This window comes from Plecotus auritus (genome assembly GCF_963455305.1).
Source record: "Plecotus auritus genome assembly, chromosome: 1".
Taxonomy (NCBI): Eukaryota; Metazoa; Chordata; class Mammalia; order Chiroptera; family Vespertilionidae; genus Plecotus; species Plecotus auritus.
In genome coordinates, this window is record NC_137770.1 from 234,459,988 (window position 1) to 234,486,732 (window position 26,745).

General features: G+C 40.0%; 1 protein-coding gene across 8 annotated transcripts in view; it reads left to right on the forward strand.

The window, feature by feature from the left end:
- The window catches only part of PPARGC1A (PPARG coactivator 1 alpha), a 655,697-nt gene that overhangs the window by 542,006 nt on the left and 86,946 nt on the right, over positions 1–26,745 (forward strand). For 3 of the 8 annotated variants that reach the window (XM_080640301.1, XM_080640304.1, XM_080640300.1), the window contains one exon: positions 21,236–21,415. In XM_080640301.1, the coding sequence (XP_080496427.1) occupies positions 21,236–21,415 (180 nt within the window). Of the gene's footprint in view, positions 1–16,041; positions 16,300–16,949; positions 17,302–21,235; positions 21,416–26,745 lie in introns of those variants that run through there. The other 5 variants (XM_080640299.1, XM_080640305.1, XM_080640302.1 and 2 more) reach the window with 4 other exon arrangements.

Genomic DNA, 26,745 nt, shown 5'->3' on the forward strand with positions numbered 1-26,745 from the left:
CATCTGAGTTCTGATTCTTCTGTGAAGTGTTTGTTCTTGCAGCATAATTTGAATACATAGAAAGGGATCATAAACATGGGCTTGGCTTAATGCTCTTTGAAAAAGTGAGTGTTTTTTTTTTTTTTTTTTTAAATCACCACCTTCAGATAAGACCTCAAAATAGTACATAATAAAAAGCATGCAACTTTCATTCCTACCATTATAATGAGTGTGGTTTTGATTTATTGAGGTGTGGTGGTAATGTTGGCCATGGGGATATCAGAATTAACAACGCTGACTTCCCCAGATGGCCATAGACCATCCCGGTTCCTCTTTGTTCTTCTAGACTCCTGAAGGTATGAGGATATCAGAGGAGGCAGCCTATTCTGGCTTTGTATTCTGGGCCATTTATGTTGGAATCTCTTCCTCTGAATGTCAGCCCTCCAGTTTGCCAGGCCACCCAGGTATTTGGGGTTTAGTTAATAACTGTTTCAAAATAAGAGCCATAGTGTTCTCCAAGCCTACATTTAAAAAAAAATACGTTCAATGGAATTTGTTTTATTTATATTTCCTAAATCAGAGGAGATTAGAAAACCATATAATTTAGCCCCCCTTTCTGAAGACTGGTACTACAATGAGTTTTGAATGGCTCTAACTCATGTGACCATTTCTTATTTGACCACACTTCCAAGCAAAGGCTATCATATTTATAGGAAATTGATTCAATGATTGGTGTTAATAGTCAAGGTTAAAATCTATTTGCTGAGTTTTATTCTAGAGTAAGATAAACACATTGAATGGACTTTATGGTATAGATTTGCATGGAAACACATTAGTGGCATGGGAAACATTCTTGTAGTATGGTTTGCCATGTGGTCTTGAGATGTGTTCTAATATGGCCTTTATTTGCAATTGCCATATTCAAAGGAGTTCTAATTTCACTTAGGGAGAAGGGTGACAATATAATAAGGGCTCCTTCTCCTTTGGGGGTGCTCTCAGTGATCTAAATCAGACGCCCCATGTTAACTTTAGAGGTTGATACACAAAGAAAGATGCATTCCTTCTAATGAGATGCCAGATCACATGTATAGGCACATGGATGGCTTCCTTGGACCTGAGCAGGGTGCCACGTGCTGGCTGGGTTCCTGGTGGGTCCTGACTTTTCTTAACTTCCCTGGCGGTTATAGCTGGATGTGCCTGGTGTTCTACTTTCCTTCCCAATGTGAAGCTGTGGTTCCCTTCTCATTTGTGGAGAGACTCCTAAATGTCTAACTTATGTGACTGTTGGAAACAAACAAAAATGTATTTTTTCTCTGCACAGTCTTGCTCATTAAGAGAAAAATGTCTGAAGTCAGACAACACTGACTTCAAGTCCCAGGTCTCCCTATACCAGAGTTTTGTCTTTAGAAAAGTTACTTAACGTGTCTAAGCTTCAGCAAGCTTATCCCCAGAATTGACATAATAATAGTGCCTGTTCTTACTGTCAGTGTAAGAATTAAGCGAGATAATCCACATCACTACTCAGCACAGTGCTTGTCACACAGCCCATAACCACCAAATGTTGGCTATCTTTTCTTTATGGCTATTATTTTTATTTGAGTTCAAAGAGCTGTGGACTATGAACTTAAAGATGTGGTAGAGAAAACACTGTTCTTTGAAAGTTGAAGGAGCATAGGGGGAATACCCTGTTTCATTTTCCATTCTTCGGACTTGTTTATTATAGTGGTAGGTTACCATGGAAACCTTCAGGATTAAGATGGCATTATTGAGTTAAGCATTCAATGACTATCTCGGGAAAGAAAAGCTCTAACATGTATGCATGTCATATGTGGCTTTCGAGTGAAGGAGTTATTCGGGGCTGGGGGTGAACAGGGAATGGCGTTTGCTAACTTCCTTGTCTCATGGAGTTTCCCGAATTCTCTGAGCGAATTATGATCAAGAACTGACACTGTGCTCATCACCCCGCGTTTGCCCTTCGCAGACCATTCCATAAAGTTGTCAGCAGTTACAGCCAGAATTTCAAAACGGGAAGCCGCTCTGTATGTAGCAGGGAGTGTGTCTTTCCAAAATAGATTCTGAAGTCAAAAAGAACTCGGAGTGTTTTTTGAGAAGGGTTGACCTCCTTTCATGCCACTTACTGTGAATTAAAGCTGCGAGGGAGGACTAGTTTGGGCATGTGGTAGAGCACTGAGAGCCGCCACTGCCAGGGAACAAGATTTGTGTTTCTAAGGAGATACAACAAAAAGGAGAATGCTCTAAGAGCCAGCGGCTGCCAGAGTGTAAAAGTATCTATGTTCCGAGAGGGAAATGGAAGTCGATTTAAGTAATTTTATACACACGTTACAGGGCGCCCTTCTGCGAGTAATTCTTAAATGCAAAAGCAAACAGTTGTGGCCACAAAGGGCTTAGTACTTCTCAGCTGATTTCAGTTCTCAGACTCAAACTGGATCAGATTGGTATTGACCTGCTCCACGCATGTGATTGTAAGATGGTCTGACTCCCGCCTGTCATTTTGTTGGGTTGTATTAGGAACACGGGACAGAGGGTGACATATTCCAGCAGAGGTTTCAGCAGCCACTTGACAACCTGTTCTGAATCAACGGGAGAAACCCCAGCTCTACCAACTGGGGCAGCTAACAGAGTGTTCTACCTGTGTCTTCAATGCGGTTCTAGCCAGTTTGCAAATGTTTGGTGATTAGCCTGGAAGCATGCCCTGAAAGGGTGCGTTGGAGAAAGTGTCATCGCAGGACAGCAATCACAGGGAGAGTGCAGCAAGGAAAAATTACAGTACAGCTATATTTACTTACTGCCTCTGCAATAGGGTTTTATTTTCCACACTTGGAAAGGGAACCACCTGTCTGAACTGCTGATGTCAGAGAGCTCCCTCGAGACCCAGGGCTGTTGAGAGCACATGATACTGTATGTATTTGCTCTTACGTCCATATCTGGCTGAGATTGGGTTTCAGGTTTAAGTCCTATTGTGCCGTTCATTGAGCGGTGACTTCCAAGTGCCCTCCCACGTCACCCTGCCCTTGTGAATTAAAAACTAGCGTGTGTAAGCCCCCAGCATGAGTAGTCCTTCAACTTGCATACATGTACTTGCCCTGCATTAAAATGAATGACCCGCGTCTTGGGGGTTCTCATCCATGGATCCGGTTTTGAAAGTGAGTATTAAGAGGCATGCTCTCTGCACCTAGAAGCCACTGTGCTGCTGGTGCTCTGGATTTTCTTTGATTTCTCATGATCAGGATTTAAAAAAAAATATGTGTCAGATTTGAAAGTGTTATAAAAAGAGTATGTGCCTGTCTTTTTTTTTTTTTTTTTCTTTTTTCTAGTGGCATGGCAGTGTGAAGAAATTGTTATAGAGGGAATGAAATGATGAAATGCCTAATTTGGAAAAACTGGATATTATGACCATGCATTTCAAGGGACCTATCATTGTTATTATTATTACTTTAAGATTTTCAAGTTGTACAACCCACTGCTTCTGTTCTTTGTGCCCAGTGGACAATTAGGTCTTTGAAACATAGCTCTTTAAGGAAATGTGAGGGCCACGGCATCACACAACTCCAGGGGGCACTGTTTATGTCATAGTCAAGTGACTCCTGCTTGAACTATCCCGTTGACTATATGTTCAATCCCAGGAAATATGATGCTCTCAGCGTTATGCAAACATTTAAAAAAATAGATGGATGAAAAAGGTGAAGGGGCTTAAGAAGTACAAACTGCCAGTGATAAAATAAGTCACAGGGATGTAATGCACAGCATAGGAGATAGAGTCGATATCATAATAACTATGCATGGTGACAGATGGGTACTAGGCATTACTGTGGTGATCACTTAGGAAGGTATATAAATGTCTAATCCGTGCGCCTGAAATAATATAATATTGTATGACAACTATGATTTAAAAATAATTTGAAAAAAAACACTAAAACCCAAGATGAAACAAATAATAGAATTGTTACTAAGAATTGCAGAAAGCTTATAGTGGAGTTGCTCATTGTTTTAATAGTGCTATGCATCTGGATTTGAATTTCTTTACCAACTTGAAAATTATATGGTTGTTAGAAAAAATAGGTGGAAAATAGAGCCTCTGAGCAGGTAAATTATATTCTTGGGCCACATCAAATCAATGTCCTATTAGGGATCAGAACCAGGGCTTGTAATTCCCAGCCATTCCAGAGAATTGCACACCTGCAATTAAATTAGTATTTGTAGTGGTGTTTGGGATCTTTTTCTCAAATCCTGAAAGTAGAGTAAATAGCATGGGCTAAGACCCCTTGGTTCATCTAATCTTTCCCCCAGGATTTTCCTCTGAACCATTAAAAGTGTTAGAATATATGATTGATATTAATTAGTTTTCTGCAAAGTACTGCACTCCTTAACATGAACTGAACTAGAAATAAATATATTACCATGAATTAAGATTTTATTAGTTGCAAAAAAGAATTGGATGAAGGCACCTATGTGAAATCCTAAGTACAGGCATCAAGTTGAATTAATGCCAGCACCGCCATGAGATTAATTTGAGCGCTGAACAAGAAATAGTATACCATAACATAACTGTGTTTACTGAATCATTTTTGGCATCAAAAACTAAAGCTACATTATAGATGCAACAGCAGGCCTTTCTCCCTTGGAAGAGAGAGGTGGGTGCGGGTGCATTTTGTAATTAAAGTGAATGTTACCCTCTGAAAAATGCCTCTGGTCTCCCGGAAGAAAACAGCCTTCCTGAGAACATTGCATCCCCGTATATATCTCAGACTTCACATACTCGGTGTTGCTCTGGCCTTCTGCATTCCATTAGGGTTTTATAATGGGATCAGCTCTATTTTCTACCCTCTTAATCTGGAGTACTGGGTAGACCTTCCTTTATAAATTTGCATCTCATTACTATGGATATGTTTGGGAAAGTGTGGAAGGTGTTGAAAAGATGTATGGGGTTGCCTCTGGGATGTTCTAGGAGGGATTCCTGATTATGTAGGGAGGATGGATTAGACAGCTTTTAATACAGGGCTGCACAAGCTGAATACAGTAGAGTTTCCACAGATCACTTTTCACGGACTGGGATGAAAGGGGTGCCCCCTAGAGTTGTGCGTTGCTCAGGCCCTGCACTGATACCCTTTTTTAAATTCTGAAATTCCCTGATTTTACAATTTATTTTTTATTTGCATGTATGATATCACTCATTTGAGGGTAAGTGTAAAACTTTAAACCAGCATTGTCAAATTAGATGATTATGCATATCATCCACATAATTTAAATTTTCTGGTAGCCATGTTTAGAAAAGGTATATTTAGTTTTATCAATATATTTATTTTCCCTAATGTATCCAATACATTATATCAACATGTAATTAGTATAAATCATTAATATGATATTTTAGTTTGATTTTTCATGCTAAGGCTCTGAAGTCCTATGTATATTTCACATTTATGGTGTTTCTCAATTTTGACTAGACACATTTCAAGTGCTTGGTAGTCACATGTGGTTAGGGACTGCCCTGTTGGACAGCACAGTTTTCAAGTTGGATGCCAACTTGTCAGCATGTCATTGCACAGAAAAATTACTTGCTAAATTTTTTTTTAAATATCTAAGAGAAAATATAACATATCCTTTATGTCATTTTGTTAGTTTAAAAAGGGATGGCAAGATTAATCACAAATTTTCAAGAGGAATGTGACTACTAAGGCAATTCAGTTAATAGGCCACTGGTGGCCAAATGGACTTTATATTGAACCGTTTTGCTCCTGTGGCTTTGTTTTACATTCTTCTCCCATAGATATCATCATTTTAAAACATGATTTGACACTTTGAGGTTCTGCTCTCATTTGCAAACTCACGGTATCTTGTCAGTTTTCATGCACCATATAGATGTCTTGTTTCTTAACAGAGAAAATCTTGACCTTTGGCTCAAATAGCTTCTCTGGCCAGCATAATGGGACCAAGAACTGTTTTCTGCACTTGCTGATTCTGGTTCCTTTGGAGAGGGCCAGGTCAAGACCAGTACATGGCTGGATTTACTTTTCTTCAGGATATATGAAAAACCAATAGACCCTTGGTATCAGGGCACAGCTTAGGTGATTCTGTGTGCACTCATAGTCAGCTTAATGTAAGACTTCAAAAGAAAGTCTGCTATGCATTGTGTCTAGATCTTTTTATTTTTTTTAAGTGAGGAAGCCAGGCAAAGAGCAAACTTATGCAATTACTCTTATGCAATTATCATTGCTTGATGTTAAATTGAGTTCTAAGTATTTGTATGTGAATAGCAGGTATCATTCTGGAGTACTTAATACATGCCAACACTGGGCTCAGATATATTTCACTTAACCCTAATTCCAGTCATGTAAAATAGATATTTATAGTGCTATTTTCACAGATGAAGAATCTGAGGTCCAGATAGTTTAGGTAACTGTCTTTGGATCATACAGATGGACCTAAGTGTCAGATGTGCATGGACTTGACCCCAAAGGCTGTGTCTCTGAGAAGGGGGTCACGTTTTCAAACCAACTCAATGACACCCTTTAAAAATGAATTTTCAACAAAGGGCAAAATACTACAGTTTTAGAGTTGGCAGTTTCCTCATTTCATTCATTTAAGAAATACATTCAGAAAACACCCAATCCTATCCCATCTTTGATAGAAGAGAAAATAGATCTAGAAAGGGGAAGTGGCTTTGTCCGAGGTCAAACAAACAAATCTGGACCACAGGTCCTTTGATTTCTGCTCCACTCCTGTTTGTCCACGTGGTTTAATGGCTTCTTTAAGAAGATAAGGTGAACATTAAGAATTTTTTAAACAGAAAGATAGCAAACTTTAATGTTTTATAATGTAGGAAAGTCTCCTTTCTCTTCTCTGTGCATTTTAGAGTTTTGATTATAGTATATGAATACTTAAAAGTACATATATTATAAGGGTTTAGCGCTATGAATTTTCACTAACTGAACATACCCTGTAAAAAGCACTGACAGCAGTAACTAACTTTCTGGAACCCTTTGCCCAGACCATGCCCCTAGCTCTCAGCCACCACCAAAGCCAACCTCAATTCTGACTTCCAAGTGCATAAATTAGGTATATATGTTTCTGTACTTACTTATATAAAGAATAGAATAATAAGGTGTGGACTTCTGTTGGTGTGTCTGCCTTCTTTCACTTCATATTATTGGTGGAATTTATCCACATGTTGATGTACAATTGAAGTCCATTCGTTTTCATTGATTTGACTATACTTTTAAAGTATAAAGCCTCCACAACCATAATATTGGAATTGTAATTAATAGGTTTATTGAACACTAATTATTATTTAAAAGACTTCCTCCCCTAAGAACATTATTAGCTGTAGTTTCATTTGATTCAGTCTAAATCAAAATAACAAATCTCAAATATGCTATCCTAGTGGTTGCAGTGCAAGATACATCCTAGCAAACCACTCTTGGCCTGTGTTTTATTCAATATTCAACATAGGGTAATGTAACAGAGAAGACAAAGAGGGCACCCTCTGAGAATACCCACAAGAGAGTGCTGAGTTAGATTCACACTTAGTAGCATTGTATGGCTGTGCAAAAGGTTAGGTGTGGCCTATTTTTAGATGCACTACATGGAAATGGATCTAAGATAGATGGTAGAAAGTTACACCTCAGGAGCTGATAGAGATTTTTGTTTTTAAAATATATAACAAAAGAATCCTTTCTGGATCATCTCCTTGGGCCAATGAAAAACGTGGGATCTTCAAAGAATAATAGAACTTGGGGCCTGTTTAAAAGGGAAACTCTTACTAACTGCCTTTTGGAGGTTGTTTCATAGGCACAGAAATGAAGTTTTATTTTGTTAGTTTTCTTGTTGCCTCTATCCCTGGTTGCAGGAAAAGTAAAGCTAACTATATCATGCTAGTGACTACTGCTTGACCAGCCAGCATTGAAGGAGGGTCACTGGTGGTTTATTAAGGCTTTGTCCTAAGGAGGTTTATCATATACCTGGTCTTACTTTGCTTACCCCGGTGCTCCCTCTTCAAATTGTCTGTTAGGAAATGTAGCTGCTTGTGGCTCTTCATTCAGCCCTAAAGGAAAGTCTCCAAGCTGTGTGCATTAGATTGCTCTGAGGCACAGACCTGCCTCCTGCTCAATAGGGATGTATGCACAAAGAAAACAGCTGAATAGGAAAACTCTGTAACTCCCACTGATGCATCAACTGTCTATCCTGTGATATGGCCTTGGCTTAATACAGCTGCTGATAATTCCATGATAACATATTTTAGGCATGTGTCCTTCTCTCCTCCTTCCACACCCTACAGTAATAACTCATGATTCCCCCTCAAATTAAAAAAGAGGAAGAGGTGACGTCTCCATTTACCAAATATAATGAGCTTTTTATTTAAGGGGGGAGGTGTTGTGGTGGTAGGAGGCAAAAGGATTATTTTAAGCTCTTATTTCCGTAGGTGCTATAGACCTTATTCCTATGTACAGAATGCTGAATTTAGGATCCATCCTCTTTTCTAAATCTTCTTTCTGTGGATATACTCCTAACCTGTTGTAAAACCAAGTCACATGTAAGTATGTTAAATTGCACCCACATGCTGGCATAAGTAAAAAGTCTCTTTCACATCAGTGTGTGCTTTTCACCCTTATTGTGCAAATAGGGATTGGTTCTACTCATGATTTGTGCCACTTAATAAAATGAACGATAGACAAGAGGACAGCTTGCTGTTTCTCTGGGGCAAATACCTGAGATGTGTAAGAAACCTAGGTGTGTAGAAGTTGGTCTTTTCAGCAATATGCATGGTTGGAAGTATTATAAATAACATATTATATTTCATGAGTTCTCTTGCGATCTTTTTCTGGAATGGTTAGGAAGTAAAATATGCATATTTCATGAAAACTGATGGAGCCATGTCCTATTGGCAAAGCTGAGCACTGGCTACCTTTCTTATACCTCCTCCCTGATTTCCAGTGCCTTTTATGTGATAAAATCTTTGGATTCCCCTTGCCAAAGAGGTCTTCCCAAGTTGCCTGTCTCTGTCAAGGCAGACACATCATTTTGCTTGAGAGTTGACAGGGATCTTAGATGTAATTGAGTCTGGCCATCTCCTTGGACAGATAAGGAAACTGAGGCTGAGAATCATTAAGTGGACTGCCCAAAGTTGACTTGTGGGCTAGTGACACACCTGAATAAAGACCCATGTTCTTTCTACTATCGTTTTCCTTCCATTTTGGGCTAAATTAAGATTTACAAATTCACTCTACTTATCAGATAAACTTGATCCTATGTAATCTCATAGGATTACATAGGGTCCTATGTAAGCTTGGCCTTGGTTCCAACCTTATTACTTCTCTTCCCATGAAAAATCTTATTGGCCAAAGTAATGGTAACCCAAGTGAAGGAAAGGTGGTTTGCAGGGAAGGCCCATGAAACTGTGAACACTGACTCGAAGAGGCTGATAGCAAAGCTTGTCTTCCTGTGCATCTAGTCAGCCTTCCATTGGCGAGAGGGGAGTTCACCTTTCATGTGACATTTGGAGGTCCCAGAGCGAGCTTTCTGCCTAAGCACAGGGCTTCAGGATGGCAGCATGTATATAGGTTGCTCCACATTTAGGAACAGACTGTGTCCCAGAAGTTCACTGGCAAGTCACACTGGCTTGAAACTTGCACCGCATTTTCCTTACCTGGTCAGTTTCAGTTCCCTCCAGTAGAAGCCACATTTCCAACAGCTCATGCCTAAGCCTTCCCGGACTGCCCTTCTTTTTCCCCGTCAACAAAATCCCTTCTTGAGAAATTTTCTTAATAATTTAACCATGACATTCTTAAAGCCTTTGCTTTTCCCACTCCCCAACCCCCTTGGCATGTGCTTGTGAACTTTATTAGATGCTAGAAGGGAAGGGAAAAAATAAGACTAACAAATAAATGCTTTTGTATAAATAACTGAAATGCCCTTAGTCCTACCAAGGATAATTACATTTTTTGAGTGGGAAGTTTATTTAACTTAATTGGAAAAATTACAAGTTGAGGAACGAAGTTCAGAGGGTAGTGGCAGCTGGGGATCAGTGGCATAGGCCCATCTTTGAGGGAAGCTAATAGTGGTTAATACCTTCCCTCTCCCCATAATTTAGGGCTCAGAGGGCTCCAAAGGGCCAGGTAGGAACCTCCCCAGGGCTGCTCAGGAGCCTGAGTGGAGGAGCTGCTAGACTTGCTGAAATAGAGAGAAATGGCTTCCTTTTAAACACAAGATATATGTAAGTTTATCACAGAAAACTTAAAAATTACAGAAGGGCACACACACAAAGAAAATTAAGAAGTACTTCTAATGTCATCAGCCACTATTAAACCTTTTTATAATCTCCTTGTCCTCTTTCCTCTTGTTTTTCGGAGTGTATATATTTATATGTAAATTTGTTCTGATTATAGTTTCTTCAAACATAATTTTAAACCTTACTATATTTTTGAATATTTTCTTAGTATGCTATTACATATATTTTTACAACAGTTTTAATGATATTATTGGACATACATAGTGAATTTATATCTATGAATAAACACACTGCTCTATAATTTATTTAACTAGGTCATTACTGTCGGACATTTGCACTGCTTTCAAGTTCTCAGTAATGGAAATAATATAGCATTGACAATCCTCACACCAAAAGCCTGTGCACACATCCCTCTGTTATGTCTTTAATATGAATTTTTAAAAATAGAATTTCTGGGTTCACAGGATGCCCATTTTAAACATGCTTGATACACATCACCTGCTTGTCCTCTAGAAAAATGTGTACCCATTTTTTATTGTTCCAGTAGCACCTAACATCTATTTTTGATTGAGCTGTAAGTGTGGGGGTCAGTCTTCGAAGTGGTCTTCTGGGTATAGAATTCTACTTCAAAAATCTCGTGTCTATTTGGGCTATAGCAAACACAAAGTAAGATTTGATGTGTCATCCAAAATTTAGCTTAGACCTTAAGCTAATTGCTTCTCAATATGTGAATTTATTTTCTTTCTACATCACAGTTTTAGGATATATATTAGCTCTGCTAGAGTGAAATTCAAATATCAAAGCGTTGTAAAAATGTACAACACAAAGAAAAGCAAAATAACCAAAACTTTCCCAGGGCTTGTCTAATGGGATTAAAAAAAAGATTAAAAAAAAGCTTCACTTTCTTAAGTATTCTAGTTTGAGACTAGTTGAAAAATACAATTTTCTACCCTAAAATCACAACAACTTAAGTTCATTAGGGCCCAAGTTCTAGAAATAAGCACCAGGGGTAAATGTTTGACTAACAAATATTATTTTAAATGTAAGAATTTATGTACCTCAGTTTTTTTTCTGGCCTTCACTAACTGTAATTGGGGGATAAAATATCTTTGTTAGTAAGGGAACGGCTCTGTTTTTCTTTTTTTAGGTTCAGTAGCACTTTACATTTTTAAATAGCACCAAACTTAATAAAATATGATGTGCTTTATTTTCAGTTTTAGTAAAGACACATTGCTAAATAATCCTGTTGAACATTTCTTGTCTTAATAATCAATAACTCACTTCATTATAGGTGAAATAACCTGAAATAATTAAGGTAAATGGAAATGTCTGTAGATGCACAAATACAGGAGTGTTAAACATCAGACAAAATCAGATTTTAACCATATATATATATATATATATATATAGTCTCTTATCTGTGGGCCTAATAAGCATACTTCTTGCTTTCTGTTTAGATTAGTCCAATTGACCGCAACTGAAATTAATTTGCATGTTATCTTTTGTTTTAATGTGAAAAATGCCAAAGGTAGATTTTGAGATTCCCATTAAAATGCAGGCTGACTCAGTTGCGTAGAGCTGGTCTGCAGAAGCTTTTATTGGAGATGAGAGGTAGTTACTGAGGTTGTCTATCACCTCCAGTTTAGGAAAAATAAACAAATAAATGGATGCTAGGGGCATTACAGCTGCCCACCGACTCTCTGTTTCCCCAAAGGTGCTTTTGTGTAAAATAAGATTTGATTTTAGAATGTTCATAGGCCAGAGGGTTTTGTTAATATCCTACCTTGTTACCGTCTTTGGTGCCCTGCACAGCCTCAGCTTCCAACATGTCCCAGAGGCTCAGAGCCTGTGCTCAGAAACTGATGTGGGATATTGGGATCAATTAAACCCTCTAAGTATTTAAAGCAAGCAATTGAATGCCTGTTAGTAATGATTAACTTTAGAAATATTAGCAATTCTTGGAAGATCCCTTTCTTTTGTGGAAGAATGCTCTAGACAGGCAGTATTCCCAGGCATGTTTCCAGTTATATAAAGTTGCCTCAGGAGTCTTTGCAGTGCTGTTGATGGGGGAATGAATATTATTTTGATGTATGAAACTTTAATTCGTCCTAGAAGGGGTTTCAGGAATCTGTATGCTCTTTTCAGCTGCTATCAACACTCTTGTTCTTATTTTTCTCTGTTGTAAAATGGGTACACAGATTATTCTGATTGGGTTGTTTGAAGATAAAATGGATTGAGATGTGGTATATTAGATACTGATTTTAATGTCTATCGCAGGCAAGCTCTGGAGTATCTGTTTCTTCTGTTTTTCTTCCTTGAAAGGTTTTAGCTTAAGCTTATTCTTTTATTGTTTATTGTAAGCTTATTAATGATGGGCAAAGATATTCATACTAATAGCTGTTTAATTCTGTGTTGTCACCTATGTGCAACAATGGCATCAAAATCAGTTGTCTTTGCTATTGTCTACCTGGGTATTTGAATCCTATGTATTTAGGTTTGATTGTGTTTCAGTGTTAGAAGTGGGCAGTTGTCTGAAATATGGAGGGTGGGCAAGTCTGTCATTTTGGGCAGGAGTAGGGAAGGAAATGCAAATCTTATATACTTGGTCAGATTTTTTTGTTATTAAATTAAATTATTCTCCGAAGGTTTATTTTCTCTCTTGTCATTAACTCTAAGGATAGATTCTCCTGCCTCTACCCATGTAGGAGCTTTGGGAAGTGTTAATTGAACCATTGAAGGGAGAGACTCCATCAGTGTTGATTCTAGACTCTGTGTAGATATGAAACATTATGGACGCTCAACAGATGTTAATAAACACCTCTTTCTATTGTTGAGACAAAATGGGGTTGATTTGGGTGTGACTTGTATTGGTTAATGAGAGAAACTTGTCCCTAAATAGGGAATGTTTTAAGGAGAAAAGAAATCTGGACATTGCATGAAGGAACATTGTTTTTTCATATCAACTTATTCTCTGTTTTTAAGGTCTGTCATTCCCCCTAAAATTGTGAGTTCCCTTGTGTTCATGTCATATGCCTTCTTGGCAGTCCTTGTGATGCTTTGCTGTGGACACAGTAAGGTCTCAATAGATCCTTGTTGATTGAAACTAAATGTTTGGAAATCTTGGAGGCAGAGTTGACGAAGGGGTGAAAGGAGGGTTTCGGGGAGAGAGAAGAGAACAGTCAAGGCAGACACACAATTAAATATAGAAACTGCCTGGGGAGCCAGAAAGGACCACGGTTGGGAAGCAGCTAACAATTTATGCTCTCCTGAGAAAAGAGAAAAGAGAAAACAAACAAACAAAACCTAGACAGAAGAGAACTTTTAATCTGAAGAGCTAATTAAGCAAATTATAAGACCTTTATAAAAGATCCCTGTCCTTAGAGTTGTACTTTTTAGACTTAAAAAGATAGTAGAAGGTACTCCAATTTGTCCCAAGAATCTATTTATATTTTGGTTGGTACAATAAGAGAAATTAGAGGGAAAAATACAATATGCTGTAATTTGTAAATCACTTCAGTGATTTGACTCCTACTAACCCTCTTTGTGATGGTAAAGGCAAAAAAAAAAAAAAAACAACAACCAAAAAACAAAAAACACACACAATAAAAACTCTCCAAAAACATATAAAAGGACCTCTGGTTTCATGTGCTGATTTGACTAAGGAAAAGTGGAATTGGGTGGCAAAAAACAAATAAGAAAACCCCAACAACACAATGTGAGCAGGTAAAAATGTCAAAAACAATAATACAAAATGTTCCAGTGTAAAGAACTTATCTAAAAGGTGTGAATGGGATTTTTAAAAGATGTAATGGAAGCCTCACATTCAATGAACACAATGGAAAGTGTCAGAGAATATCACGATACAGGGATCACTTGATAATAATTAATAAACATCAACTCTTCTTGGTCAACTGACCAATATTATTTCACAGTTGACTGTGTTGAAGGTAGAGCAAATGACCTTTCCCATGAATTTTAATAATTTACTGTAGTTTTACATTAAATCAGAATATAATTTTGAAGGAAATTAGTGTTTTTTTTCTGGGGAGTGCAGAGTAATGCCATTAATTGCATGCATAAAAGCCTTCCTGAGGTTATATTTTCCTGTTCTTTCTTGATTTCGAAAATTAAAACTACAATAATTTTCCACTATTTGTAAGAAGGAAAATGTGCCAATAAAATGTATTCAGCTAACTATAAAGTGCCAAAGCTTTTTATGTCCAATAATGATAAACTGTCAATTTCATAGCATTATTCAGGAATTTACTAGCAACTTGTTGCAGTTTTCAGAAGTACACAAATCTCTTATAATACATGTGGTCTGAAAGAGGAAGCAGCCAGATTTTTTTTTTTGTTTTTCTTTTTTTCACTTTAATATTTGAGGAACTTTATATTTAATATAGGTGTTAGAGCAAATTACCATTTTTTTTTCTTTTTAAGGAGATGAACAATAGAGAGCATATGAAATTAACCTCAAAAGTATAGGTGTTTAAGTTGATAGTGCTTTGAAAATTATGTTTAGACACCTGGGGACTTTTTTTTTCAGATAACTTATCAGTAAAATAATTGAGCTGATTTTAAAAGTATGCTGGGCTTAAGATTTTATAAAAGCATATATATTCACAAATACATACACATGTGTTCATTTGCCTGGAACTTGGAAGGGTTAAATCAGACCACTGGAGTGTTAAGGAAAGTGTTTTTCGCTGGTGTCTGGTACCTTGAGTTTGTTATGTATTCAATGTGTAGTATCATCATAAAACAGTTGGACCTGCATTAGCCCTCATTGTCTCAGGGTAGAAGCTGGGGGGAAAAAAAATTAAAAAGCTCAGGAAATGAATATCTCTGCTAATAGCGTGTCGGTATTTTTCCTCACTCCACGGACATTCTTGATCTCGAATGCAAACTGCACAACCCAGGGCACTGGGGTTGGAATCCAGTGTTTATTCAAAAAGGCACCCTAAGGCAGTCAGAGAGGAAATGCTACATGTATTAAAAAAAAAAAAAAAAAAAAAAAGGAGCCCAGAAGCTAAGCTGATCTGGGCACAGCAACCCTGGCTGTATTTACTAACACTTGTTTTCTGGGCGCCTAGGAGAGAAATGGAAAGAATCAGAAGGGACCCGAAAGGGTGGTATTTTGTTGCCTGTTCTCCTTATAAGGAGCATATCAAACTGCAGTGACACTTCAGGCGCTGGTGTTCCTGCCACGGGGACAGCCAATTTCTGGGCGGAGGAGTTTGTTTATATCTTAACAAATACCGGCTGTTTTGTTGATTAAACAAGCAAAAAAAAAAAAAAAAATGCATGCCCCATTCTCTGCTTTCCAGCACTTCTCACAATTAGAAAATGTCTCATAAAAAATGCATCATGTGATAAGCTCTTGTTTTAGTCCCAAACGGAGCTGGAGTCCCCTCGGAGGTCTTAGGATTCTAGTCCTTTGGGGAGTACACGTTGTAGCTAAGAATATAGTTACTCTGCCTTGAAACAGGGAGCTTTGCTCCTTGCTTATTTTGGAAGGAAAATAAATTAAAAAAAGATTGCAGGGGATTTTAGTTATTATATGGCCAGGGCTCTGTTTAGAGTCTGTGGCATTCAAAGCTGGCTTTAATCGCAGCAGGATGCTCAAAGCCTCCAAAAGTCCAAGTGTTTCCTTTCTTTCTTTCTTCTTTCCGTTTTTTTTTTTTCTTCTTCTTTTTTTTTAAGCCTTACTTCACTGAGGCAGAGGGCTGCCTTTGAGTGACGTCACGAGTTTGAGCAGCAAGCTGCACAGGAGAAGGGAGGCTGGGTGAGTGACAGCCCAGCCTACTTTTTAATAGCTTTGTCATGTGACTGGGGACTGTAGTAAGACAGGTGCCTTCAGTTCACTCTCAGTAAGGGGCTGGGTGCCTGCATGAGTGTGTGCTCTGTGTCACTGTGAATTGGAGTTGAAAAAGCTTGACTGGCGTCATTCAGGAGCTGGATGGCGTGGGACATGTGCAACCAGGACTCTGTATGGAGTGACATCGAGGTGAGCTGGGGCTGGGCTCGGCAGGCATTGCAGCCAGGACTGAAGCTTTCCTCGCAATGCAATTATTCCTGTAAGGGGAGAAGGGCCTGCGTGAAGAGGGGTGGTAGGAAAGGAGTCTGGGCGGGAGCGTTTGGAAAGGAATCTTAATCTTATCTTAACTCCAATAAGTTTGCTATTTTAAGGTGGCTCTGGGATGCCACGAGCAAATCAAAGCTTAGCTGCTGTCATCCGTATCTGTTGCAGTTGGAAACTCTTTCCATGTGCCTTTGGCTCTGTTTCTACTCATATGCAATATTTATGCTCTAAGATATTGATATGAATCAGAAAGCTGAAGTCTTTCCAGTGGTATTTAGTGGCCTGGTTGGAAAAATGCCATTTCTATTTATAATAAGATGAAGATAAAAATATTAAAATGGATGTGCTCAAATAGAGTCAGTTTTGACTCCAGTCTGGATTTTTTTTTTTTTTTCTCATGTCTCTGTGTTCATCCGACAGAAAACTCAAAAAATCCTAAATAATCCTGCTGGGCTATTTTAGATTGCTTTGCTTACAGAACAGAGAACAACGAAGCTGATTCCTTTAAAACTCCTCTGTGTGTGTGGTTGAAAGGTTTGGCCAGCAAATAGAAAGGAAAAAAAAAAGTAAGGTGCAAGGTTTTCCATTCGCATCGGTGGCAGGGAAGCCAATGGTTAAATCTCGCTGTACCACGGAGAGCTGCCTGAAGCCAGAGAGAGAATAGAGTTTATGCAGGACTGTGTGTGGAGCTGCTCGCTGCTTGTGTAAAAATAGACGGCAATACATCAATTCCACAGTCTCTGCTGGCTACAATTCATACCGGGGGAAAAAGCAAGCCGTTTCCTCGTAATCTCTGGAGTCTGGAGTGACTGGCGGGGGGTCGAGGACCTGGCATGTTTGCATTCCGCACAGTGCAATGTTCTCGGAAAGTTTGGGCAACTTGGGAAACAAGTGAAACTTTCTGTGGACTCTGGTGCGATGGAACCGAATTGAGGTGCACGGCGGATCCGAGCTGCGAACAATGAACCTGGCACAGGACTGCAAGTGCTTCCTCTGGGTAGCTGGGGGCACGTAGGGTAAGGGGGAGGGTCGAGCGCCACACGTGATTTGATTAAATAAGATGTTCATGTGGTGCAGCGATACACATCTAAAGTGAAAATAATTTGGCCCAGGCCGGCTGCGAGTGCATTTTTCCTATCTAGCCAGGCATGCCCTGGATTCTTAACTCTTTGCTGGGTTTGCAAATGTGGGCTCGGCGTGCCCGCCCTGCCTTGGCAGGTCGTATTTGCAGATTGCAATGGTTCTGATGTTGTTGTGATTTCTCGGGAAGGCGGGATAGATATGGATAATTCATAGGTCCTAGAGCTATTATGAGTCAGGGTTCTAAGTGGCGTCAAAGTCCTAATTGTCTTCGAGTAGCTGGCATGTCCTGTGGGTGCTTGTCTGGCCGGCACCGTGGGTCTCAGCTGCTGTAGTTTCATTTTTCCATCATGTATTATTCCTGATGCTGCTGGGAGTCGATGGGGGAACGAGATCATATGGAAACACGGCAGATTTGCTTTAATCATTGGAATTCCTGGAGTCATTTTAAACAAGTGACAGAACCATGTAGGACAGTGGCCCCTTCCTTTCTGTCTCGAGGAGGAGGTGAGGTCTCAGGCTAATTGTCCAGCCGGGGATTGAGTTGTCGGTTGGCTGCAACTGGCCGGTCACTTCTCCGTCGCACGGTAGGCAGCAAGCTGCTGGGAGCCTGGCGCTGGCCACGGCAGCTCTGGGAATCACCTCCGCCCGTCTGACATATTACCAGCAGCAGGTAGCGCAGGCAGCTTTCATTTTTTGAATCATTAATGTTTGCTGTCATCCTAAAACGTATGATGCCCTTTTGCACATAATGACAGGACAGCGCGTTGGTGAATAAAGGCCTGTATCGCTACGGCTACTCGGAGTCCCCGGTGTTTCACAGTTTAATACGAGATGATGTGCAATAAGGTTACTGAGATGGATAGAGACGATTCACATAACATACACTCGCTAAGACTGTCATTCTGAACTGCCCCCTCCCTGTCCCCTCTCCCCTGTCTTGACTAATTTTTTTTTTAAAGAAGTGTGATTCTTTTTTTCATTAATATAATTAATGTGGCCAAGTCCACCCTTTCTTCTCTCTCTCTTTAAAATTTACCATCCATGGCACCAAAATTCCTGCAAAAGGTTAATGGAGAATTATACTTAATTATAATGATTCATTATCATCAGTGCAGTTAAGCTAATTTATTGTCTGCTCCTTAACTAAGAGAAAAGTCTGTTGGGGTGAAATAACGTACAATAATTAGCCTTTTGTGTTTAGTAACCGCTTTATCCTCTTAAATCTTCTTATAAAATTCAGGCTACGGTAGTGAAATAGCTGTCATAGCTGCAGAGAGCCAGGAGAGTGTGGATCCCTCCCTGTCATAAAGCACACCTGTTACAGATGTATAGGGAAGCAGTAAATAGCAGCGTGGCAGATGAGGACAGCTACAGGGCCTGGACTGGTAGGTCCGGCACCCTCCAAGGGCCACACATAAATGAATAACAGGAACACTTGCTACCGCTAATGTGTTTTAGTGTTTTAGATCATCAGGAGAATGCCCCATTCAGAAGCACTGATTTTATGAGCATGTCAACAGTGGCAAAAGCATGGGCTCATTTTTCAATCATAACATAAAAGTGAAAATGAGAAGTGGGGGGCGGGAGAGGAGGAAAGGGAAGAAGTAGGTGAATGACAGCACCGTAAAACACACCAAAAAATGGATCTGATCTTTTTCATGGTTTTCAGAAGTAACTTAAAAATGCGTATTTATGAAAGGTCGAAGGGTTTTGAAAGAGCCATGGCTAGCGAGGGCAGTTAAAGAGAAAGATAGCAAGAGGTTGCCCCCAGTTGGTGGGACAGACACCTCAGCATTCCAGAGCAGGTCTCTAAGTTCTGCTCTGCACAGCGGGAACTTGAGCCAGATATAGAGATCTGATGTTTCCTAACTTTAATTTTCATTGTTGCTGTCTTGTGTGTGTGTGTGTGTGTGTGTGTGTGTATGTTTAAGGACTATCCCCCAGTTAAATCCTAGTAGTTTTTGTACCACTGAAAACGTTCTCCCCTGGTCTCTGAGTTGGTCGTGGTGTGGAAGGGTTAACACGGTGTGTTTGTGCTTAGAGGATAAGCAGTGAGGGAAGTGTTACACCCAAAACAAACCACGGACATTGCACCTGAATGAAATCACTTCAGCCCAGCCTCCCCTCACATATCACCCTCGTCGAGTATACTGACCTGTAACTTTGGCCTAACTCGGATAATAAAAAAGGGAAGACCAATAAAATGATAAGGAGAGAGTTCTGATGTGGAGAAGAGGGCCCTTTCTTTGCATTGCCTCTGTGCCTGCCCTGTGGGATCTCACTGGGGCCTGGAGTCTTAGGGATTTCCAGGCACCTTCCTGCCTCCCCTGGCCCACTGCTGGCTGCATTACCCAGTAGCTGCTTCCTCCGATCACGCTGCTGCATGCAACCCATGAAATGCCGCCTGCCAGGGACGACAGGGGTGCTCGAGAGCAGGATCTGCATACAACTTATTTTATTCAAAATCTAAATGTCAAGCAGGATCTTCAGCTTGATGCCCAACTACTGCCTGTATGTGAATGACTTCACAGCGTCCCTCAGACCTCCCAAGGCAGGGCCAGGAGGGTGCCACTTCAAAGTGGACGCCTGCTGGTTTAGACACCTTGGCGTGCGGTCAGATAGAGTCCCATGTGTCTGGCATCACGAGATCCCTGCAGTAGGAAGTTTCGGCGGGGTTCTGCATCGTGTGCAGTGAGGAAACAGCGGTCAGATGGCCAGTTCGAGATTAGAATACGACCTGACCTCTTTGGTGAAGGGGTCCACTTTCCTCCAAAAGCCACAATGAGGGACAGTAGAAAGACCACCTCCTCCATGCAAGGAGGTGAAAGACTATGGCAGTCTTAGGTGGCCTTGGTGACAAGCAGCCCAGCAACAGTAGAGCATATTTTAAACCTATTAATATATCAACATCATTTTTGAAACGCCAAAGAAAAGTTGCTTTGAATTCACTTATAGTTTAGGAATACATGAATGATAAAAAATAATATGGTTGTGATATGCTATCGTGATTTTTCTTCCCAGATGTCAGGTGATCCCAAATCTCTCTCTCTCTCTCTCTCTCTCTCTCTCTCTCTCTCTCTCTCTCTCACACACACACACACACACACACACACGACTTGTGTGTTAGACATAGTGAAAGATATAAAGGTCTTTTAGGAAAAAAGATTTTTGTCCTTCATCGCAAGGAACTTGATTTTGACTTGTTTGAGATGAAGTTCAGAAGTTCATGAAAAGTCAAGTGAGACTAAAAGATTTAAGTCACAATGCAAGAGAACCATGGACAAGTTAGAGGACTTGGCATCATTAGTTGCTAAATGAATTATATGGATTTTGATGGTTTAAAGGAGCGTACATGGAGAAAGTTTGCCCAGTAGGGTTCTTATGTTCTAGTTTTCATTTAGCAGTTGTTTATTCAGTGCCTGTTACCGGTGATGTCAATTCCAAGGTAAAATCAAATCTGTATCCCTCCCTCAAAGGGATTATCCTCTAAGGGTAGAGTGAAATTTTACATGTAGTCAAACAGAAAATAATTTGAAACTTGCTAAGTGCTGACTATCAAAGGGGCCCAAACCAATCTAGTTGATTTCTAACTGGAAGAACTAGAGAAGGTTTTGTGGAAGCATGGATTTAGAGGTAGAATTTTGGAGCGAATGGATCAGGCAAAGTACCCTTTGAGAGCAAAGTGCGTTAAAGAAATTGGGATGTTTTTTTCCAGGGACTGAAACCCTGGAAACCAGCTTTGGTGGTGTCGTTGCATTAACCAGGCTTAATTCCTCTCACATGCTATTGCAGTTTAATAAATTCCTGAAGTTAATGAAGGTTTTTTCCTTTCCTCCTGCCTCCTGCAGTGTGCTGCTCTGGTTGGTGAAGACCAGCCTCTTTGCCCAGATCTTCCTGAACTTGACCTTTCTGAACTCGACGTGAACGACTTGGATACAGACAGCTTTTTGGGTGGACTCAAGTGGTGCAGTGACCAATCAGAAATAATATCCAATCAGTATAACAATGAGCCTTCAAACATATTTGAGGTAAGGACACCCTTTGGTGAAAATTAATTTCTCACTGAACTTGGCTTGGGCCAGACGAACACGATTATTATTGGCCTGAAAACATAATGGCTTCTTACATTGCTGTCCTCAAAAGACTTTTTATCACTGTTAGGCACTTCCTATTTTGTGAAAAAATGTTTGGAACACACATGGACTTTTTTTTTTAATTAGGGGGCTAAGGACCCACAACACAGTGCATTAAACTATGTTGAAACACTAAGGGATTGTGAAAGAATTAGTGACAAAGAAGAACAAAAGTCTACACCTGTTTATCCCTATTTCCCACAGAAAATGGTGCCTAATATAAATTAATGCAAAAGAAGACATTTCTTTTTAACCAAGGGGTTAGATATATATCTTTAATTTGTTTTTAAATTAAGTGAGCAATTTATTATTATATTTTTGACCATAGCTCTGATGTCTATATATCTTGGAAACTTCAAACCCAACTGCTCTAATATTTACTTATACATTAGCCAAAATTTATTACCTTTTCAGTTGTGAAAATTGCCTCCCAGGCTCTATACTCTTAGTATAAGTTTACTCTGTAATAAAGAATATTAACACACCCTTATTAAAGTGTTACTTTGAGGAAAAAAGTTCTTTCTCACATCATCGGTACTCATTGACTCAAGAATAAATGGTTTCCTATGAGGACAAACATTGAGTACGATAGCAAGTAAATTGAATATAAGTTATCAAATCTATTAGTTTCCAGTAGCACCACCACCATCATCATCTAACAGGTTCTACCTACTGTGTGCTGGACTCCAATAAAAGCACTTTGAGTGTATTTTTACCCACCGGTGGAGACATTTCTTACACTTCAATGTTATCTGGTTGAAAGATCGAGTCATTAGGAAAACCCATTTTATAATATTTAATGAGTGCTTCTAGCAACCAGCACATAGAAGCGCTGATTGAATAATGAGTGAATGGTGAATATAGACATGTTAATAACAATCTTAGTAATAACAAAATGGCCAGATTTTGGAACACTTGTGCTTGATGTATATCATTTGACTCATCCCTCAAAACAGCCCATTGCTTAGGCACTGGTATTGTCATTTCCATTTTACATCAGTAGACACTGAGTCTCAGGGAGGTGAAGTGATTTTCTCCAAGTCACACAGTTGACAAATAAAGAGCTGGGAATTGAACCCCTCAATTTATCTGACTTTAAAGTCGATATCATTTATAAAAATAGAGTAACAGTGAATTTGGGTGACAGCCATCCTTTACAAAGACATATCAAGCTGTTTCTTTGCTCAATATATTTAAAAATAGAACAGAATCTTTCCTCCCAGTGTTGGTTGACATGAGCAGGGAGAGCTGGTCAGCTGAGGTGGCTGTAGGTTCTGCCGATGGCTCAGATTCTCTAATCCGTCTGGGGCCTTACGTGGGCCTGAGAAGAGGCCTTAAGGTGCTGGAGGCAGGGCTGGGGAGGAGGAATATGGGGGAGGAAATGCTGAAGGTCTGTGGTTAGTTACACTTTCCCAGGCTTCTCAGCCGGGTCTTAGAGAGTTCATGTGAGGACATGGCTGGTTAGAACTGGTAAAACGAACATTCCTCATCTAGTACACTTGTCAGGTTGCAGGCTCATTTTAAGTCATGCTGCATTAAATAAACAGTACTTTTGAAAATGTCCATCTCTATAGACTCTTATCTGAAAATCAGCTATTCCGTATTGGGTGAATGCCATGCATTTTGTAGATGGTGGTTCTGGAATAAATAAAAGGTGTATGTGGTGGGGTGGCATGGTAGTCAATGCCTCCCTAGTAGGCTGGTTTCAAAAAAGACAACTTACTCCATGACCTTGCATCCTCATATTTCCTGTTGTAGCCCCTGCATGAGGTAGTCCTCATTTACACCTTGGGATACTTGGTTCAGTAACTAGTTTGTTATCTATAGATGCTTATTCTATGCAAAGACATACTTTTGTATTTTCCTATATAAGTTTATACCACTGATTGAATTATTTTCAGTGCTCTAAGACACAAGGTTCATTTATTTTAATCTATCCTTAGGTTATTTTAACCCAGTGGTTCTCAACTAAAGGCAGTTTTGCGCCCCCTGAAAACATTTAGCAATGCCTGGAGAACTTTTTCATTGTAGGGACTAGGGGCAGGGGTTGCTACTGGCATTTACTGGGTGGAGACCAGGGATGTTGCTAAATATTCTACAATGCACAGAACAGCCCCCACAACAAAGAACTATTAGGCTGCACCTGACAACGTTGCTAAAGGTGAGAGATCCAGCACACACAAAAACAAACCAAAAAAGTCGTTGAAAGTTCCCTCCATGAAACATTGAAGATGAATTGGTCAGATTTCCCAGACAAAATACAGTTCAGGTAAATAGGGAATGAAGAATCAGAAGCCAGACAAAATAATCAAGATGCCCGGGACCTCAGGATTGATATGTCAGGAATTCTCTTGGTGACAGACAGCAAAAGTGACTGTTTAGATAAACCCCCCTCAGAGTTTTCTCTGATGTCACAGGACCCATTCTTCTTTGTCTGTGCAAAGGGTAAGGCATATGTAGCAACACCGTGGCAAACAGCAGCAGCTTCCCCAGCATTTGCGTACAGCCCGTGCCTCTACTCTTTGCCCTCTAGTGCTAAATTCAGACATCTTTTCCTCTAATGGGGGGAAAAACGGGCACGTTGAGCTTAGGTGGAATTCTAAAATTGTGTCTTTTCCTGTGAAGAAGGACCATCTGCAGCAAAATAACCCTTGAGTGGCCGAGGCTTTGTGCTGCATGTTCCATGAAGTGAATTCCCAGAGCCTGTGCCTTTAAACCTCCCACCGCGGACTTCAACCTGTGCTTCCTTCCCTCCAGTTCCCAAAACCCTGCCTCATCACATTTGTGAAGGCCTTGTACTGAGCAAGCCAAAAACAGTCACGGTCTCTGCCACCTCTGATCTGCCAATAACAGGCGGTCTCTACCTCGGATTCTGAAAATAAAATACGGCCCTAGAGTTGCACGCTTCCCCCTGACTCACAGATGACACCACTGGCACAGGGTTTCTGAAGTCAAATCAAAGCAGAAAGAAAAGGATAGTTAGAGCTACAGACAGGAGAATGGTCAACGCAGAATGTTAAAATCCTGGGAGTAACTAGGCATTTCTTCGTCTGGCTTATTCCATACTTTTGAATCGAAGTTTAATTTGTATGTAATGTTAGAAGGAGAAAAAAGAGGTTGGCATTGAATGTCACAAGTAAGGAAAGAGCGAATTCCTGAGTGCGAGCAAGGTGTGCCAACACGCAGTTGTCCACGTGGGTTGAATAACTGTACACACAAATAGCGCTCTCTGCTTGCACAACCTGTGTTTAGATGTGCGAATGCAGGTAGCCAAGTGTGATTCAGAAGCCACTTAGGAAAACAGGACATGAGGCCCAGTGGTGCGGCCTCCAGTGAATCCAACCCATGTGTCAGGAAAACAGGATACTGTCCCTGGACTGGCTGGGAGCAAGATTTATGTTTCAGAAATATTGCAACATAACTTCCTTCCCTGTCCTGCCTTTGTGCTTTGTTTGAAGGAGGAGAATAAAGGACTGTTTTCACCACATGGCACTGTGTAGAGATGGGTGGCATAGGGTTAGTTTAAATAACACAGTGACCCTTCTGGGTCCCTGTGAGCCACCTTGTCCCTGCTTTATTTTAACATCTGCTTTAATGGGCATCTTTCATTCATTCTTACTTAAGAATGCAGCTACTTGGGGTTCTTTAGAACAAGGTGAATGAGAATGTCGTTATCTCACAGTATGTTCTGAAGCCTGCCTTTGTTAGTGGGGAGAGAAGGGCTCACAGCTGTAGCCAGCACTCACCTTGGGCAATTACTCAACTCTCTGTAAGGTCTGATACTGTGAACGTTTACAGGACAAAAAGTGGGGAGCAGTGTCCTGTTATTGTCTGTAAGTTATCCTCTGTATGCCACCAAAGGAATGCTGGCTTAGAGCTTTCAAGAATATTTGATCATCTTGATAGAAATATAGATTTTACATTCCTTCTTTAGACTTTCAATTATACTTGGTTTCTTTCTAAAATGAGCATATATGCTGTACTTATCAGAAAGTTCAACACAATCTTGGCTATTCCATGGACTGTGAGCATTTTGGGGGGCAGGAACCTGCTTGTCTTATTCACTGACATTTTCCTAGACATTTTCTTAGAAAACAGCACAAAGCACTCAATAAATATGTGCAGCATAATAAATGAGTTGACCATCACGTATTTTTAATGGTATAGACTGCACTAGGTAATGTGAAGATTACCTATATAGCACTAACGGTCTGTTTCCTAATGAAAAAATTTGGGAGGCAAAATGAAAAAATGTGAAATAATTAGCAAACAATGCAAGATTGTGTGTGTGTTTGTGTGTGTGTGTGTGTGTGTGTGTGTACTAGCTAAGGAGGGAATTGGTAAGAATAATGTCACCAAGGCTGATAAGAGAATTAGAGGGAAATGTTTTCATAGAGGGAGTCAGGAGATGAGGAGCTTGGTTTTCTCAAACTAAAATATACATTTCCGGGAACATAGGAGGAGTAGTACATTTGGATTTGGGGTGGGTACAAAATATAAGCTGGCATGAGAACCCGGTTAAAAATGTTTAGAGTTTCTATGATAGGTAGGAATTAGGGTATCCTTAGATAGTTTTTTAAGCAGCATAGTCATAAAATGGAGCTGGTACTTAAGAGTGATAATTCCAATAGCTGCAAGAACCATGGTCAAGTAGATAGTAAGGGAAATGAGACAGCAGGCCCAGCCGCATTCCTAACCCTATGTGAGGCAGGTGCAGGGAAGGGACAAGGTGACAGCAGAAGGGATAGTGTCTAGGGAACCAAGACTTGAAATACCTTGAAGGAAAATTCCATCAGCCCTGATGAATATGAGTTGGGTTAGGGAGGGAGGTGAAAAGAATGCTAACTCAAAAATGTTCCGAAGAGAATCAGAACTCCATGGCTGGCTTCCTGGTTAAGTTTCTGCCCACCTTCAGGAGTTGAAGTACTTTCTTAGACTCGTGAATCCTTTTACAAAGGGGCTTTCCATCTCCCTGCTGCCTCGGGCAGAACATTTTTAACCCAATCCACCAATTTGCATGGTGTCTGCTTTTTCTCACTTGTCTCCTTGGAGGAAATTCTGCAGCCTTCCATGGTAATGAATTCCTGCTTCTAACTGTGCCGCGGTCAGACAGACTTTTCTATGAATGGCAAACCTCTCGGAATTTTAACAAAACAAACAGAGCAAATGAAGTGTGTGTAGAAACCATCTCACCTGAATTCAATCATCAGAGGCATAAATTCTCC